Source organism: Hoplias malabaricus, chromosome 17 (assembly GCF_029633855.1).
Source record: "Hoplias malabaricus isolate fHopMal1 chromosome 17, fHopMal1.hap1, whole genome shotgun sequence".
Lineage (NCBI taxonomy): Eukaryota > Metazoa > Chordata > Actinopteri > Characiformes > Erythrinidae > Hoplias > Hoplias malabaricus.
The window spans coordinates 24,219,959-24,237,493 of record NC_089816.1 but is presented as its reverse complement, the minus strand read 5'-3'; the positions used below and the strand labels follow the sequence as shown (position 1 = coordinate 24,237,493).

General features: G+C 41.7%; 1 protein-coding gene across 1 annotated transcript; it reads left to right on the top strand.

Moving 5' to 3' along the window:
• Nucleotides 1-15: 15 nt before the first annotated feature.
• Nucleotides 16-3,435, top strand: gask1b (golgi associated kinase 1B). Its single transcript, XM_066648635.1, has 4 exons — nt 16-1,122; nt 1,256-1,449; nt 1,757-1,983; nt 2,812-3,435. The coding sequence occupies exons 1-4, from the start codon at nt 315-317 to the stop codon at nt 3,017-3,019; spliced, it is 1,437 nt and encodes a 478-aa protein (XP_066504732.1). The 5' UTR covers nt 16-314; the 3' UTR covers nt 3,020-3,435.
• Nucleotides 3,436-17,535: the final 14,100 nt, after the last annotated feature.

Here is a 17,535-nt window from a genome sequence, read left to right as displayed (position 1 = left end):
GTGTTTTACTGGAGCATCTCAGAAGTCAGAAAAGAGAGAGTGTTTAAAGAGGGAAGTCTAAACGACCTCGTGCCTATCTTTAATTAGAATATTCGACGAGAAGGACCCTTTATAGCGGATTAAACTGGACACTGTCAAGGCGAAAGAGTACTTTTTAGATACGAGGTTTGAGGCTGACTGGTCGTTATTTTGTTCACTTTAAAAACAGGGAATAAAATCCATTAATTCACAGAAACCCAAGGATATATCCGCAGCTCGGTGCCCAAAACGGAGGCTTTGTCCTCTAGACTGACCATGTGGAGCTCTGCGCCCTAATGGAGCGGTGCGTAATAGCTGGCAGCTTGCTGTGCTCCAGGCTTTGTAGAGCGTCCAGTCGCTGGTGGAGGCACCCCAGCGCCAGAAAGAGTGCCGTTGTAGCCGGACTTTGTTTCGTCTACCTCTTTTTCGCCGTGCTTCAGGTCAGTTCCTCTCCTTCTGATGGGAAAAGGCGCATTGACAGCGTCCCCCTGCGCCACAACGACGCGCAGAAAACACAGGAACCTCCAACCGCCACTCGCTCCAACGTGCTGTACATAACGCTGAGGTCCAAACGGCAGAGACCCGCAGTCATTAGGGCTACGGTGAGACCAAAATTGCGCAAAAAGAAGGCGAAGACTTTAGGGGAGCATGACGCACGGGTACACGGAGGTAAAGGGAGACATAACCAGGACGCGTGGGCACAAAAGCGCACCAACAGCACTGACGCCTGGACGCAAATCATACACAGAGCACTGGTATTATACAAATCAGGCCGTTTTGAGGACGACTACCCGGGAAATTCTATCCGTTTATACAGTCAGAAGCCTCCTCCATGGTTCAGTCCAAGAGACATGGCCCAAATGCGCCTTCTGTCCAACAGTAAAGTCGCAGCGCTAGACGTACTGCAGCCAGAAGGCTCCCCTTCCGTCCTTATGTTCAGGAGTGATGTCCAGGCGAGCCCAGGGCATCCTAAAGAGTGCACTGTTGGCTGCGGGGTCATTAAACCTCCAGTGGATATGAGTGAAGTGTTTGCTTTCCACTTGGACAGAGTGCTGGGGCTGAACCGAAGTTTGCCTACTGTCAGCAGGAGGTTCAAGGCACTTGGTAATATGCTCTTATTTCAGAATTCCTTTACTTTACCTATTTTAGGTAGGTGCGTGTTGTTATGTTAATGAAGGCGTCCATAAAGTTATGTATTCTCAGAATACTTCTAATGCTACTGCATTGTGTTGTGTAGATGGTCAGCTGTGTCCGGTGACCCAGTGGGACCCCTCGATCACCCCTCTGCCTGGCCACTTGACCTGGAGCTCTTACCAAACCTCCCTCAAACACAAGTGCTGGCAACGTGGTGCACCAAAGCCAGAATGGAACTGTTCCACCATCCACCACTATGAGTGGAGCAAAATGGCGTTGTTTGACTTTCTCCTGCAGGTAGCGTTTTAATATATAATGTATATTTGGTTGGTGAACTATTTAAAAACTCCAGCAGCAACTGCTGTGTCTGATCCACTCGTACCAGCACCACACACACTAATGTATTATGTTAATGTCACTGTAGCACTAACGACATTTTATTTTGCCATTTTAAATGTTTAAAAAAAATTACCTTAATATTTTCATCGTTTTGTGAAATTTTAAATACAGAATATGTTTTATCAATAAACAATAACTGTGCTAGATCATTTCAACAGGTTCTTGTATTAAAACAAGCCAAAAGCAAACTTGTGCTTCTCTTAAGATTCACCAGCGTCTGGACAGGAACTGCTGTGGGTTCAGACCGCGCCCAGAGGACAGTTGTGTTATAGCTGGTTACCACGGTGAATGTGGAAACATGGACAATGTGGAACTGTCCAGCATCGTCCTCCGCAGAACTGACCCACGGCACCTCGTCTTCTTTCACAACAAGGGCTTCTTTGACCGAGATGAAGAAAACCTCGATTTCAAACTCCTGGAGGGAATCAAAGAGTAAGTAAAGTCAAAACCTATTGGTCATTTTAACACACACATCTGCTGGTTACTTTATTACAACACCCCCCATTTGTAGCCTGGTGCAGAACCCAGAATCAGTGTTTCCAATATTTTGTCCTCCAACCACTGGTCCATTTGAAGATAATGTTGATATGTCAGACTTATAGTGAATGCACACTCAGAGGTAAACACAGATGGCACCCAAAGACTTTATGAGAGATAGATGATACTGCTGGGAGCGTCATGAAACTGGCGGCTGTGTCGTGTGTGTGTGTGCGGGGGGGCTCTTGTAACACATTCAGTGGCACACTGATACCTCATGTGCAGTGAAATGAATCTGAAGTGAAGAGAACAGTCTCCACCTTCTCACTTTCTCGCTCATCATTCCCTGCTTTACAGCATGTTCTCATGAATGTAAGCTGTCTGTCAAAAGCATTTTATTCAGTTTTCAGTTTCTATAAACCAACAAAGCAAAACGAGCAGTTTGTGATTGATCTAGACCACTCAGACTACACAGTGGTGCGATTAAAGTCTTTGGCTGTGTCTTGTTATAGGAGTTATGTACATAATAACAGTGTGACAGTTTACCGTGCTCAGGATTAAAAGGGAAAGTTGCTCCCTGAGGATTTAACTGTGGAGGCGGGCATGACATCATTGTACACTATCTGCCCAGAGCTGTTTTATATGTTATCTGCTGTATGAAGCAGGTCCTCTACGTGGGGTAGCAGTGGTTTAGAACATGTAATACCTGTGGTAAATCCAGCCTACTAACTGTCAGTATAAACACTGTTGTATGGATGAAAGGTTTTGTGTAATTTCTCTCAGGCTGCCTGACGTGGCTGTGGGTGTGCTGAGCTCTCAGCGTTTGAGGGAAAAGCTCCTCCAGTCCCTGTTCCTGGATCAGTTCTTCTGGGAGAGTCAGGGTGGACGACAGGGTGTCGAGAAACTCATTGATGTCATCGAGAGACGGGCCAGAGTTTTACTCAGATACATCAACGCACACGGCATCAAGGTCATCCCCATGAATACGTGATAGAGATGAAGAGGACACTTATTTTATATATATATAAAATATCAAAATACTTTTCCTTTTGTTACTTTCAATGTTTGTCACTGACCAACACTGCTATTGAAGGACTAATTGTTTACACAAATTCAACTTCACATCTAGAACAAGCATTCATAACACTAAGGTTAAAAGTTAACTGTTCTACAAACTGTAATTATTACTAAGTGCCAGTTTCCTGGACCCAGATTACACTTAATACTAGGTTTTTTGATAGTAACACATCATTAAATAATGGAATCTATGAAACGGGGCCAAATTGTTGTTTTATTTTGACAGTGTTGCTAAAAGTAGCAATATTCTGTGTCATTCCCAGCACTGAGTTTATTTATTTTTGTACTCTGTTTAATTATATACTCTGGTTCACAAATAATAAAAAAATTAACTGAATTCAAACAGTAATCTATCCATCCATTCATTCATTTGTTCATTGTCTGTAATGGCTAATCCAGTAACGGTGGGTCAGGAGCCTACCAGGAATCACCGGGCGCAAGAGGGGGACACACCCCAGAGGGGGCGCCATTCCCCCACAGGGCGACACACACTCACTCACACCTACGGACACTTTTTGAGTCGCCAATCCACCTACCAACGTGTGTTTTTGGACCATGGGAGGAAACCCACTCAGACACAGGGAGAACACACCACACTCCTCACAGACAGTCACCTGGAGGAAACCCACGCAGACACAGGGAGAACACGCCACACTCCTCACAGACAGTCACCCAGAGGAAACCCACGCAGACACAGGGAGAACACACCACACTCCTCACAGACAGTCACCTGGAGGAAACCCACGCAGACACAGGGAGAACACGCCACACTCCTCACAGTCAGTCACCCGGAGGAAACCCACGCAGACACAGGGAGAACACGCCACACTCCTCACAGACAGTCACCTGGAGGAAACCCACGCAGACACAGGGAGAACACGCCACACTCCTCACAGTCAGTCACCCGGAGGAAACCCACGCAGACACAGGGAGAACACACCAAACTCCTCACAGACAGTCACCCGGAGCGGGACTCAAACCCTCAACCTCCAGGTCCTTGGAGCTGTGTGACTGCGACGCTACCTGCTGTGCCACTGTGCCCTCCAACAGTAATCTAATTTGTGATAAATGGTTTAAGATAAAAGGTTTAGAAGTGTTCTACCACCTGCCTGCAAGAAAGAACAATGTGAAGAGTTCAGTTCAAACCTATGTGTGTGTTTGGGGGGTAGGCTTTGTTTTGTTTTCCTCCACTTGTGTTAGTTGGGTGAATCATATCTAAGTCTTTGATTACAACACACTTGAACAACTGGGTCACTTCAGTTAGCCTCTTCATACCTGCTGTGCATCTTCACATGGGGAAGGGTTTAAAGCAGTAGTTCAGAAATAAAATAAATCTCCAGACCCCTCAAACTTTCAGATGTAGCTATTCAGCCAGGACATGTTTTCGTCTGTTACAAGGACAAAGTATATAACAAGAAATAGATTAATGAGCAGTAGAGGTCTTTCATACGTACGAAACTGAAGCCCAAGCTCCCAAAGTCAGACCAGAATCTGCCCCCACACACACTAACAAAGATTATCGCAGACTCAGGGGATTTTACACAGCTTTGCTTTGTTACTGAGGGCTTGAGTTGGTCAACAAAACTGTCTTGATGAAATAAATAGTTCATTTTCACATTTATAATACACTAAAAGTTCTTATAGTATATGAACTAAAGTGTGGGGACATCTACATATTACACCTACAGGATATTTAATGACATCCCATTCTAAATCCCTAGGCATTAATATGGAGTAGTTCCCCCATTTCCAGCTATAACAGCTGTGACTTTTCTGCGAAGGCCTTCTACAAGATTTTGTAGTTTATCTGTGGGAAGGCCTGGCTCCCAGTCTCTGTTCAAGCTGATCTCAAAGGTGTTTGATGGGGTTGAGGTCAGGGCTCTGTTCTTCCGCACCAAACTCAACCAATCATGCCATTATGGTCCTTGCTTTGTGCACAGGGGCACAGTCATGCTGGAACAGTAAAGGACCTTCTCCGGCCTGGAACAAAACTTGAAAAACAACTCCATAACGTTACCCCTCCTCCACCGAACTTTATCGTTGGCACAGTGCAGTCAGGCAGGTAACATTTTCCTGGCATGTGCCAAATCCACACTTATCAGACTGTAAGATAAGGATGAATGATTCATCACCCCACGAAACACATTACCACTGCTCCAGACTTCAGTGGCGCCATACTTTACACCATTCCATCAGATGCTTGCATGCAGCTGCACAGACATGGAAACTAATGCCACAAAGCTACAGCCAGACAGGTTTTGTCCTGATGTTAATGCCAGAAGAGATTTGGAACTCTGCAGTTATTGAGTCAACAGTGCTTTGGCAATTTTATGCACTCAGCACTCTGCAACCCCACTCTGTAACATGGAATCATGTAACATGATCGTAGAATATCTAGGAGGAAAATAATTTCGTGAACTGACTTGTTGCAGCAGTGGCATCTTTTTAGTCTTGTACAGTGTCACACTAAATTTCAGTGAGGTATTTAGAAGACTGTGAGGCTTGCTGCAATGCACCGAATTAAACACCTGAATTATTCAATGATAATGAATTGAATTCAGTAAATAAACTGGTAATATTCACTTCTCTGTGCTAAAGTTCCTCCTGATACTGCCCTTAAGTTTGAAACAAATAACACATTTCATCAAATTTTTTATGTAATTTTATTTTTATCTAATTTATTTATTTATTTATTTTTGCTGGACTGCTGCTTTAAGAGGGATGTGACTCGTGAACTGACTGTGCTGCACTAAGCCCGTAGCTGTCAGGCGGCCGGTGAGTGTTTATGTAAGAAGGGCAGTGAGTTTCTGGGAGAGAACCTCTGAGACTCACACACTCATTTTTTTGCCTCTATTCTTCTAGTGCACAAGTTACAAACCACTGCCCTCACACACTCCCAATAACTGCATCAATGCACTCTCTCTCTCTCTCTCTCTCTCTCTCTCTCTCTCTCTCTCTCTCTCTCCTGACCATGTGCCCCCCACCCTCTGCCTCTCTCTAACAGAAGGAGCTTTATGAAGCACATTTTCTCCAGATAATCACTTCCCTTCATACTTCACCATGACCATGTTTTTCCCTATATTTTCTGGTCCATCTAGCCAGTTGTTTTCTCATACATACATATACACACATACACACACCACACCACGCCACACACAAGCACACACATTGAGACCCCAGCTGCACTTGAACAGTGACAGCTGAGTATTTCATTAAATCAGAAGAATTTCCAATTTGATTTTCTAGTAGTTTGACTGTAACATTGGTTAATTTTTAATTACTGAAATATTTCAGGTTTTTATGGTGTAGATTCTAAACCATGGGGGTGATGCTGCTGGTAAGGCAGGGTAGAGAAGGAAGACTATGGTTAATAGTAAATTGTCTCCTAAAGAAGTGGCCAGTGAATGGAAGTAAATGTGTTTCTGACAAATTGGTAAGTGACTGTTTAAGTCTTCCACAGCTGGATGCATTATTTGTCTTGGTTCATTTCTCAGCTGTGTGAAATTATGGAGTCATATTCCACCACCGCTGGATGCCAGGAGATTTTTTGGTCTTTGCCAACTGCTGTGGCAAGAAACCCTGCAACAATTGGAATTCAAGCTGGATGGCACCAACACACCCACAGACTATGGTTATGAGTACCGTGTGTGTGTGTGTGTGTGTGTGTGTGTGTTGAGGATTGTGTAAAGCAGCTCCAGCATGAAATAAAGAAGTAAGGAAGCAAACTTCACATAAAGCTCTCTCTCTCTCTCTCTCTCTCTCTCTCTCTCTCTCTCTCTCTCTCTCTCTCTCTCTGTGTGTGTGTGTGTGTGTGTACCTATGTGTGGGTGGCTGTACACTTCAAAATCAGAAAAAACAGTATTCGTTCCTCTGTACCAAAACATTAGAATGTAGACACAACACCTTGCTCATCTCTTCCATAAAACACAAAGCCACCCTCACACTTACCCAGTGTGCACTGTGAGAAAGGAAGTTTTATCTGGACTAAGGCACATGTGCTTCTTTATGAGTCAAAAATCAAAGGAATGCAGAAAGATAGTGTTTTTGATCCAAATCTTTCTGGGCACAGCTTCGGGGACGTGTTATAGCCTGATGAAAGGACTCTGAGAGACGATAATGTTTCCGTTGCTGGGTCAGAACAGACATGAGTTGGGCTTGTGTATGAGTGTGTGTGGGTGTGAATGAGTGTGGACAAGGCATACATCAAGGGAAGCCCACTCTCATTGTGGGGACTTGTCTATCAACTGTTTTCTATCAACTCATGTTTTCTATCTAGTGCCTCTCAGCTGAACTAAAGAGTTAAATAAATGTACAGTCTCCCACATGGGTCACCCACATGGAGGTGGACATCTTAAACATTGGTTATGTACAGAGTCTCTACATCCAGCCCACTAGGTGTCAGCAGAGTGGCTGTTTCAAAACATGAAAAAGACTCGGTGGAATTGTGTACTCTCTCTCTCTCTCTCTCTCTCTCTCTCTCTGTGTTTTCAGTACATGGATGTTGTTTCCTCTCTCTGCCTCAGAGGAATGCACATGGGACAAAGAGTAAAATAAGCGGTGTGTACGTGGAAGTAAATGGTCAATGGTCTTTGGCATGTTTAGAAAGCTTCTCTCTCTAAAGCTGCCCTCTGCCTCTGTGCTGGGGTTTAACCCCCCATGAGAGCCCCAGATTAGGGGACCAAGCTTGGTCTTCTAATTCCCACACACACACACACACACCATCCTTCTCCTCTCAGTGGCATCCCAAACAGCTCCAGTGCAGCAGCTGGCCACAGCTTATACCTCTAAATATAGGCGACATGTGATGCACACAGGGCACAAAAAATGAGTTCTATGCAGAAACGATACTGTTTTGATTTATGTTTGTATTCCTAGTGTATAGTTAAATTATGAGAAGGCATAAATTATATATATATATATATATATATGAATATATATATGAAGTAAAATTAATTCTATGTAAAATAACAAACAGTGGGTTAAGCTGTAGTTTATAAAGAAGTTTATGAAGTAGTTAAATAGTGTGAAAGCTAAAAGCTATAACATAGAAAGTTAGATCGAGTTTTATTGTCCAATTATGAGGTGCAAGTGATATCCCCCTCACCAAAACATAAATACATACATACATTCATAGAGCTGTATGCTTTGGACCAAAGGCCTTCATCAGTTGCGCCAGTGTGTTTTATAGATCGTCACATAAGCACATTTTGAGTGAAACTGACTGTATAATGTGCAGGCTGAGTTCTTGGAGAATATATAGACTGAAATAACAGTCTCAGAGCTGACCGTGGCAGTTATGATGGAGCTATAATTACAGAGTTGCTTTAAACCAGCCTCTGCCATTTTCTAGCACTGACACTTCAGTCCGGGCCTGTGTTAAATGAGGTGAGACATACTTGGAGCGGTGCATAAAATTGAAATTGATTAAATTAGAATTATTACTCATCAAAAACAAATTAGAGATATTCTTAATTGAATTTTTGATGAGGCGTAGCGTTAATGAAGACAGATACAGTAGCTGGAATCCAGGCCAGCTTTTAAAGGGGAACATTGAATTCAGTTTATGACAGTGCTACACAGTGTTGTCCAAAGTTACTGAACCCCTGATGCACTGAATGTACTTGCTTCAAAAGTGCATTTGTTTCAAAAGTGCAATTTTGCCTGCAAGAAATATATAAGTGCATTAATTCACTGACTGTAACTGCGTATCCCATTCAGAGCCTACCCAGAATCAATGGGTGCAAGGCAGGAACACACCCTGGATGGGTCCTACTCCATCACAGGGCAACACACACACCAGTGAACACGTCTGTATGGCCAGTCCACAGGGAGAACACACCAGGGCCCTGTATCTTTGTAAAAATAATGTCAGTGTAATGCATTTTATTCGTGTATAACTTCACATAAATTGAAGGCATTTTCAAAGCAGTGTGAACTGCTGACACTGTCTGATGTTCAACTTTATTTTCATTTGGATTCACTCCCAGATCAAAACCCTAAAGACCTTCTAGCTAGCACTGAATCTAAGACGTCTGTCCTTTGTTGTGGTCACCTCTGATTTATGAGCTGTTTTTGCTGACATGGCAGATCATAAAACATAACACTGGTCATGTTTGTAAAGAGCCTTTTAAGGGCCGCAGTCTTTTCATGCTTTGTTTAAAGACGAAAGCATGTATTTTCAAGTTGGCAACGAACAACGCGGCCTACACAAGCTCAGGTGGAGCTGGATGAATCTTTACTTTTTACACTCTCATTATAATCATTTTGAAATGTATTGGCTTCTGTATTTCTGAACTTCTTCTAAAAGCTTCCTCTAAAATGAGGATATTATTTTGTTGCTGTATTAACAGGAGCCTCGTTAGAAAACTCGATGAATTTGACTACAATTCCACCGCTCATCAGGCCAAGTCATGTGCAAAAACTTCTGTTCTGCTACTTGCCTCATGAAGTCCCACCATACAGTGAGGAGCCATACATCTTGAGCTAAACATTCAGGAAACGTCTTAAAGGAAATGATGTTAAAGGAAGACAAACAGGATCATGTGGGCAGGGTATAGACAGGAAGGAACAAGTCCAGTGAGGGGGAAAAAAGGAGAAAAAACATCATTCCTGTTGTCTAGAGTCATTTGAGGGCACGGCGATAACTGCAGTGTCCAGTCTGTCCACTAAAACAGACACATATACCAACACACACACACACATCTGCCCTGATGTAAAAGGTGATGCAATTCATGCTCCTGTGCGAGTAATAGAGTCAGTTGTGGCTGTTGTTAGTCACACTGCCTCAAGATGTAATACCATGAACCTTAGCCTCCAATACCTTTTTGGGCAAAATGACCCTAAATGCTTTTGACCATGTAAAACTGCAGGGGGACTTTTTAAAACAGCCAGTATAAGTCTTAAGTTTGTGACTCTTTTGTCCTCGTCTTTCTGGTCTAAATTAAAATACTAAAGATCCAGAGAACATACAGAGAACATACACTAATAAATATAATAAAAAATAAATAAATAAATAAATAAAAAGCGTCCCAGGTAATATACCTCAGCAGTATTATCATTTGAAAACTCTGTGGGAGGAGTTTTAACAAAATTTATATCTAAGCTTAATAATTATGTGAGTAATACATGTGTTTATACAAGCTTTGTAAAATAAATGTAAAAATTATATTGGTATTAAAAATAAATAACTCCTAAATGTCCAACATATTGTGGATGATTGTGCTTCAAATACAAATGTTAGCATGTTAGCATTTGGCTTAGCTTTTCCCTTCAGACTGAGCTCAAACAGCCAAAGGGTGAAACAACTCGAGAAAAAGCCAAAAGTTTCTCAATATTTGTCACGTTGACTTCATTCTGGTTGCACAATTCCAAATGAGAGACAGAACATCCAGTAAACACCCCGCTATGGTACAGATTACACTACTGTTTCTGTCATAAAAAATTCTATCCCCTTAAATTCCCAGTTCAAACACTTAATGTCACGTAAGGGACTTAAATATGTTTATAACTGGAGCTCTTCTGCCATCCACTGGTAGAAAAGGGTTACTGCAAGCACTGTGCATTTTAATATGCACTGGAACATATCAGTATTTTATGTTAAGTGTTTGCCCGGTGAAGGACTGGTGCCCCCTCCAGGGTGTATTCCCGCCTTGCGCCCAATGATTCCAGGTAGGCTCTGGACCCACTGCGACCCTGAACTGGATAAGGGCTTACAGATAACGAATGAATGAATGTTAAGTATTTAATATATCATTAATATACTTTTGTATGTTTTACATACCACAAGTTGTGTTGTGTTTAACATGTGTTATTCAATGTGTCCACTGTTTTCCACTCCAGGCCTGTTGGTGGCAGCCTATGTTTTATGTGTAACCATTTTCCACATGAAAATATGGAAATGTCAGAAGAAATAATCTGTTTGTTTTTATGAAGATCGAAATACAGTTTGAAAATTGTATATTTCAATTTCAATTTTAATTATTTATTTATTTTTTGCCTGGCTCTTGGGGATCTTCCTGCAGATTTAATTTCCAACCATACTTGGCTAGACATATTGGTTCTAATAAAATGTTTCACTGGTCCTTTTACTAAGATGTGGTTTAGGAGTTAGACTCCAGGACTGAAGCTGGAACTGTGTTTGTGAGGCCCTGCCATTGAATTTATGATTTATAATTTGATTTGTGGAATATATTTAGGTACAGCTTTAACAGAGTGTCACAGAAATAACAGGAATGAACAGTGACTAAAAAAGGAATGGGGAGATGACATTTTTGTTCTCTCTCTCTCTCTCTCTCTCTCTCTCTCTCTCTCTCTCTCTCTCACACACACACATGCACACACAATCTCACACCGCTTTTTAGTCTCTCGCTTGTTAATCTGCTTTAATATTGAATAAAATATCAAAAGCAGTCCTCTGTGCTGTAAATGGACTTGGTGATGAGGAGTTGTCTCTCTCCCCCTCTTTCTCTTGCACTTCTGGGCTGGTTGCCATAGTGACGGCCTTGGTGTGGAAAGCTGCGGAGTTGCTCTTTATGGCTGTTGTATTCTCGAGCATCAGCGTTTAATCCTCCACTAGCTCCAGCCACAGAAAAGCCATTACCAAAGCCTGAGTGCACTAAGGAGACAAACAAACAAACAAATAAATAAATAAACAATCCACAAGGCTCTAAACAATATAGCAGCAAATCATCCAGCTAAAGCTGGAACTGATTAATGATGGGCAGTTTGGACACAGTGTTTTCTCACAAAAAACGTATTGTATATGACCTGGTATAACAACCAAGACAGGTCAGAGAAGTGGACAAACAGATTTCAAAAGAAAATTGTAGGAAGTGTCTCAGGAATCAGGCAGGTGACCACAGGAGTCAGAAAGAACAAGCGTAATCAGAAAATGCCTAAATGCAGTCATGACACATGTACAGAAAAACCTTACCTATCAATGAACCTACACAATGTATCATAATCTTCAGGAAAAATTCAAACTCAGTTCATTTCTTCTGATATGTTCCTTATTTTCAAACCAAAGAAAAACATGTGCAGCCATAAGGAGACTGGGAATGGATTAGAATGCACACACATTTAATTGCAACCCGGTCTCACACCTTCTCGTGATATAGTCACATGTATAGGAGACTGCAATTCGTGACATAGTCACATATTTCTGACATTTTATGCGACAATATCACAATCATAAGTGTATGAGTAATTACCAAACAAACACTATGCGACAGTAACACGGAAACTCTTCCTCATTACCGCCGTCATTACCATCCATTAATATCACCGTCTTATTTTTATTTTTATATTATATTTATATTAAATTTTATATATTTATTTATTTATTCATATTTATTTTTAAGGGGCGGCATGGTGGTGCAGCAGGTAGTGTCGCAGTCACACAGCTCCAGGGACCTGGAGGTTGTGGGTTCAATTCCCGCTCCAGGTGACTGTCTGTGAGGAGTTTGGTGTGTTCTCCCTGTGTCTGTGTGGGTTTCCTCCAGGTGACTGTCTGTGAGGAGTGTGGTGTGTTCTCCCTGTGTCTGTGTGGGTTTCCTCCAGGTGACTGTCTGTGAGGAGTGTGGTGTGTTCTCCCTGTGTCTGCGCGGGTTTCCTCCGGGTGACTGTCTGTGAGGAGTGTGGTGTATTCTCTCTGTGTCCATGTGGGTTTCCTCCAGGTGCTGCGGTTTCCTCCCACAGTCCAAAAACACACGATGGTAGGTGGACTGGCGACTCAAAAGTGTCTGTAGGTGTGAGTGTGTGAGTGTGTGTTGCCCTGTGAAGCACTGGCGCCCCCTCCAGGGTGTGTTCCTGCCTTGTGCCCAATGATTCCAGGTAGGCTCTGGACCCACTGAGACCTGAACTGGATAAGGGTTGCAGATAATGAATGAATTAATATTTATTTTTATTTATGGAAAATATAACATTACTAATTCATTGTTTGCTAAAATATTGAATCAAATAATGGCTAGAGAAATGTCCTTTTCAGGACCTTTTGAAAATTAGTCAAAATAACTTTAAATGTTATAAAATGTCGGAAATATGTGACTATGTCATGAATTGCAGTCTCCTATACATGTGACTATATCACTAATTTTTTTTAGACCGGGTTGTTAATTGTGTACTAACCTAATGCAGTAGGGTTTAAAGGGTTTTATGTGATATTTTTACAGCTTCAGAATCATTGTAATGTTCTACTGACCTGTAATACAGAGAACAGAGCCTCTGTTGTTGCTACTCCATGCTCAGCACTGCAGAAACTGCACTGTGTAACTTTTGGAGGAGGGTAGGAATGGCTTGAATGTTTGGGATAAGTGGGGTTTATAGAGACCTCTTACTGAAGATAGGTGGGTTAATTTAAGTGGGTTTTGCAGCTACAGAGTTAAATCCTAATTTCTTGTGGCATGAATCATATTCACTTTTCAGTTCTCTTTACTGCTGTGGCCTAACGACAAAGATGAACACTCCAGGACCAGTATAGCTGATAGCTCTCTCTCTCTCTCTCTCTCTCTCTCTCTCTTCTCTCTCTCTCTCTCAGGGGAAAACGGGTTGATTTTTAGAGGTGAAATTAAAGCTTAAACTTGAACATAAATTGAAATATAAATTGCACAACAATAAAATCCTTCACCACTCATGTTGCTTGAATTTAAAATGTACAGAACTAAAAGCTCCAGCTGTGTTCATTTATACTCACTCTAAATTGTCGCAAGGCTTTATTCATGTTCTCCGTGTATTTTTCTGGCATCACTTGTGTTAAATCATCTCCTGTTTTGAATGAGCCCATGCTGACTGGAGCATACAATTTCTAGCAGTTTTGTACCTTATGAAAAACGTTCCCTTTAAAATTGCATAGACTTTCTAAATGAGTCATCCAACTGACTGCTGCGTTCAGAACAGGCTGTTCCCGACACAGCGCTGTGAAAACCTTCTGTTTGCGTTGCTATGGACATGAAATAGCCTCCATTTGCCATTGCATGGCTAGCAACAGGCTAATTAGCTCTCGTGACCCTTACACTCTACTTTAAACAGTCATGTGTGATCATACCTGCTGTGGAGCTGGGGCACATTTAAGACAGTACTCATAACGTTATGTTGAGAAACAGAAAGTAAGTGTCCCTTGTGGAGCCAAAAAAAAAAAAAGTAATTTTCTGTAACTGTTTAATGTTCATGATGGTTCAAAAGCCCACCTGGTATCACTAGGCCCAAAGCAGGCAGAAACACACCCTGGACAGGGTGCTAGTCCATCATAGTGCATAATACACTCGCCCACTAACTCACACACTCACACCTATGAGAAATTTCACACAGTCAATTGACCTACCAAATGGTTCTTTTGGGTTTGCCGGAGGAAATAGTAGCACCTGGAGTAAACCGATGCAGGCACTATACTATACACTATACTTCACACAGACAGTAACCCAAGGACGAACTGGGGCTGTGTCAGCGACTCTACCTGCTGTGTCACTGTGCTGCCCCACAAAGGAGGAAAATTTGCTCATGAATAATTTGTACTTAATGTAAATGTAAGGTGGTCACTGACATTTGCTCAGAACTGTATAAAAAGTGACTGTGGACAACGCAGCTCTCAACCCTTTTTTCTCCACACAGGTGATGCAAATACCAAAGTAAATTTCGTCATTCATTATATGATTCATAATAATATACATAAAAAAAGTTCCATATACGTCCCCATTTAGAAACACTACATGTGTTGGATGCATTCAACCAATCACAGCTGATCCACTTGCAGCCACTGATATTATGAACCAAATCCAGAAAACACCATGCCAGAATGAAGGGGATCAAAGCTGTGTCCAATATTGACCCCCTGAAAGGTTCAGCATTTACAGGTCATATGTTGTATAGCAATTTGTGAATAAGAACTCCAAATATCAGTAACTGGAATAAAAACCCTGTGATACAAGGAGTTAGTATCCTTTTCCTCAGCCTAAACGGCCACTTGAGGGCAGTGTGATTTTACGATAATAGGATGGACGCTTGCTAATGGAGATGCTCAGTAAATAGATAGAAACAGCCCAGCCTTGGGTTAGAGATGCTTTTTGCACTAACAAGTGTAGAGCAGAGTCGTGAGGCGGAACTGTTTCTTTGCACTGACTTTTCTGTGCAGTATATTGGAAGTATGTCTCATTTCAGACAGCTCCCTTTTCCTGATGTAGATGCTCTTTCCAGTTCTACAGTTAGATACTGTATTCTATCTGTTGGTCTGCATACTTCGTTAACCCTTTTCTGCCTGTCATTCAATTCTCAACACCACAGGACCATCAAAGAGGAGGTATTACTCGACTGGATCATTCTCAGTGCTGCACTGACACTGACATGATGGTGGTTGTGATTGGTATGGTTCAGTGGTTCAGATCCATTGCTTCTGGAAACTTGTCTTGTTGGTTCTCGTTGTAACACAACACAGTCACTGTTGTCTGTATATATTTGGTTGGTGGACTACTCTCAGGAGGTGTTTAAAAGCAGGAATGTTGTGTCTAATTCACTTGTACCAGGCTCAGTTTTTACCTTGAAAAACCACCTTCTTGCAAGAAAGACTATAATTTATAAACACAAATATTCACCAAAGAGCATAATTCACTAAAAAACTAATGTTCTCCAACATATGCCATGGCTAACAGTCCCCCACAAACACCACCATTCTCTCAAACACCTTCAGTTCCAATAAACATCAACACTCCATAATCAAAGATCATTAAATCCCAACAAACCCCATTATAACAGAGAAACCAATTGAATCTCACTGGATGAAGGTCAATTCAGGAAATCCCGGGAATCATCCAACGTTTGGTTTAATGGAAATGTTGGATTGGTGTGTATTTAATGTTGTTATGCTGCATTCTGATCGATCAAACCCCGGAGAGCAGCTGAAGCCAAAATGATCCAGATACACTCTCTCCAGTGTCATCATGGAATGTCGGTGCTATTTCTGTATGTTAAAGACTCTGACATCTTTGTATTATTCTTATGATATTGGTTTAAAATTGTTACAATGACCATGGATAAAGACTATTGAAATCTATGATTATTCTCACATGGAAGTGTGAGAACTTTCAGTGAACAAACCCTGCTTATGATAGAATAGAATCAGTATGTGTTTTTTAAATCATGCCCAGGCTGTTTTGAATGTGTGCTGTACTCTGCGCCACAGCCACAGTGACGTGATTATTTCAGCTGCTGAAAAGAAGCCTTTTGCCGGATGAGTGCATTACTCTGGCCATTAGAAAACTTTGAACTGTGGCAGACATAAAAATTTCATCGCTTGGCTGTGGCATAACAAGCTAGCAGTGTACTCAACAGCTAAAGGCAGCAATGGGAGAAAACCCCAGATTTTCTCTTGAGGTATATTAAAAATAGCAGCTTATAGAAGCTAGATAATCAAATCAGAATATGGTGTGTGTGTGTGTGTGAGAGAGAGAGAGAGAGAGACAGAGAGAGAGAGAGAGAGAGAGAGAGAGAGAGAGAGAGAGAGAGAGAGAGAGAGGAAGAGAGTTAGTTATTCTGGAGCATTCTGGCCCAATTAATTTCACCCCATGAAGTAGTTTTATGGAGCGTTCTGTCTCAGTGTTGTATGAAAGGAATGAGAAAGCCGTGCAAATGCCAGGAAAAACATAGAAACATAGAAGCTTTATTCTGCTCCCAGTGTAGGTTTCATCTACCACACATCAACTTATTTGTCTGTGGACTGTGTATTTACTGTATTTACAGTATTGTAACTTCAGTGTAATAATGACAGCAGTAAAAGTTAAACTATCTTCATAAGAAAATAACTAGAGAATGTGTAGAAAAGTAACAGATCAAATTACAAAATGGATTTTTGATAACATCTATGTATCAATCAGAGTCATTTGACTCTGTTCTTACCTTCATCTATCATTTTTGACTAAAATAAAATGCTAGTCAGTCATTTTCAAAGTCCTCAAAACATATCTGGCTTCACACGAGGGGCTCACATAACCTGGTTCACTCAGGGCCTTTTAAGCAATTCGATTTTTCTACTTACATGAGCTGCAGTTTAGAGAAAAAGATAATGTAGGAATAATAAATAAATACTTTAATAAATGTTGTAAATTGAATGAATGCTACTTCATAGGGTTCATTCATTCATGGATAAAAATGCAAGCACCATGACTCCCAGATTTGTACATACATTTGTGTGATCTAGTCTTTTGTGGTGTGTTCTCCCTGTGTCTGCGTGGGTTTCCTCCGGGTGACTGTCTGTGAGGAGTTTGGTGTGTTCTCCCTGTGTCTGCGTGGGTTTCCTCTGGCTGACTGTCTGTGAGGAGTTTGGTGTGTTCTCGCTGTGTCTGTGTGGGTTTCCTCCAGGTGACTGTCTGTGAGGTGTTTGGTGTGTTCTCCCTGTGTCCACGTGGGTTTCCTCCGGGTGACTGTCTGTGAGGAGTGTGGTGTGTT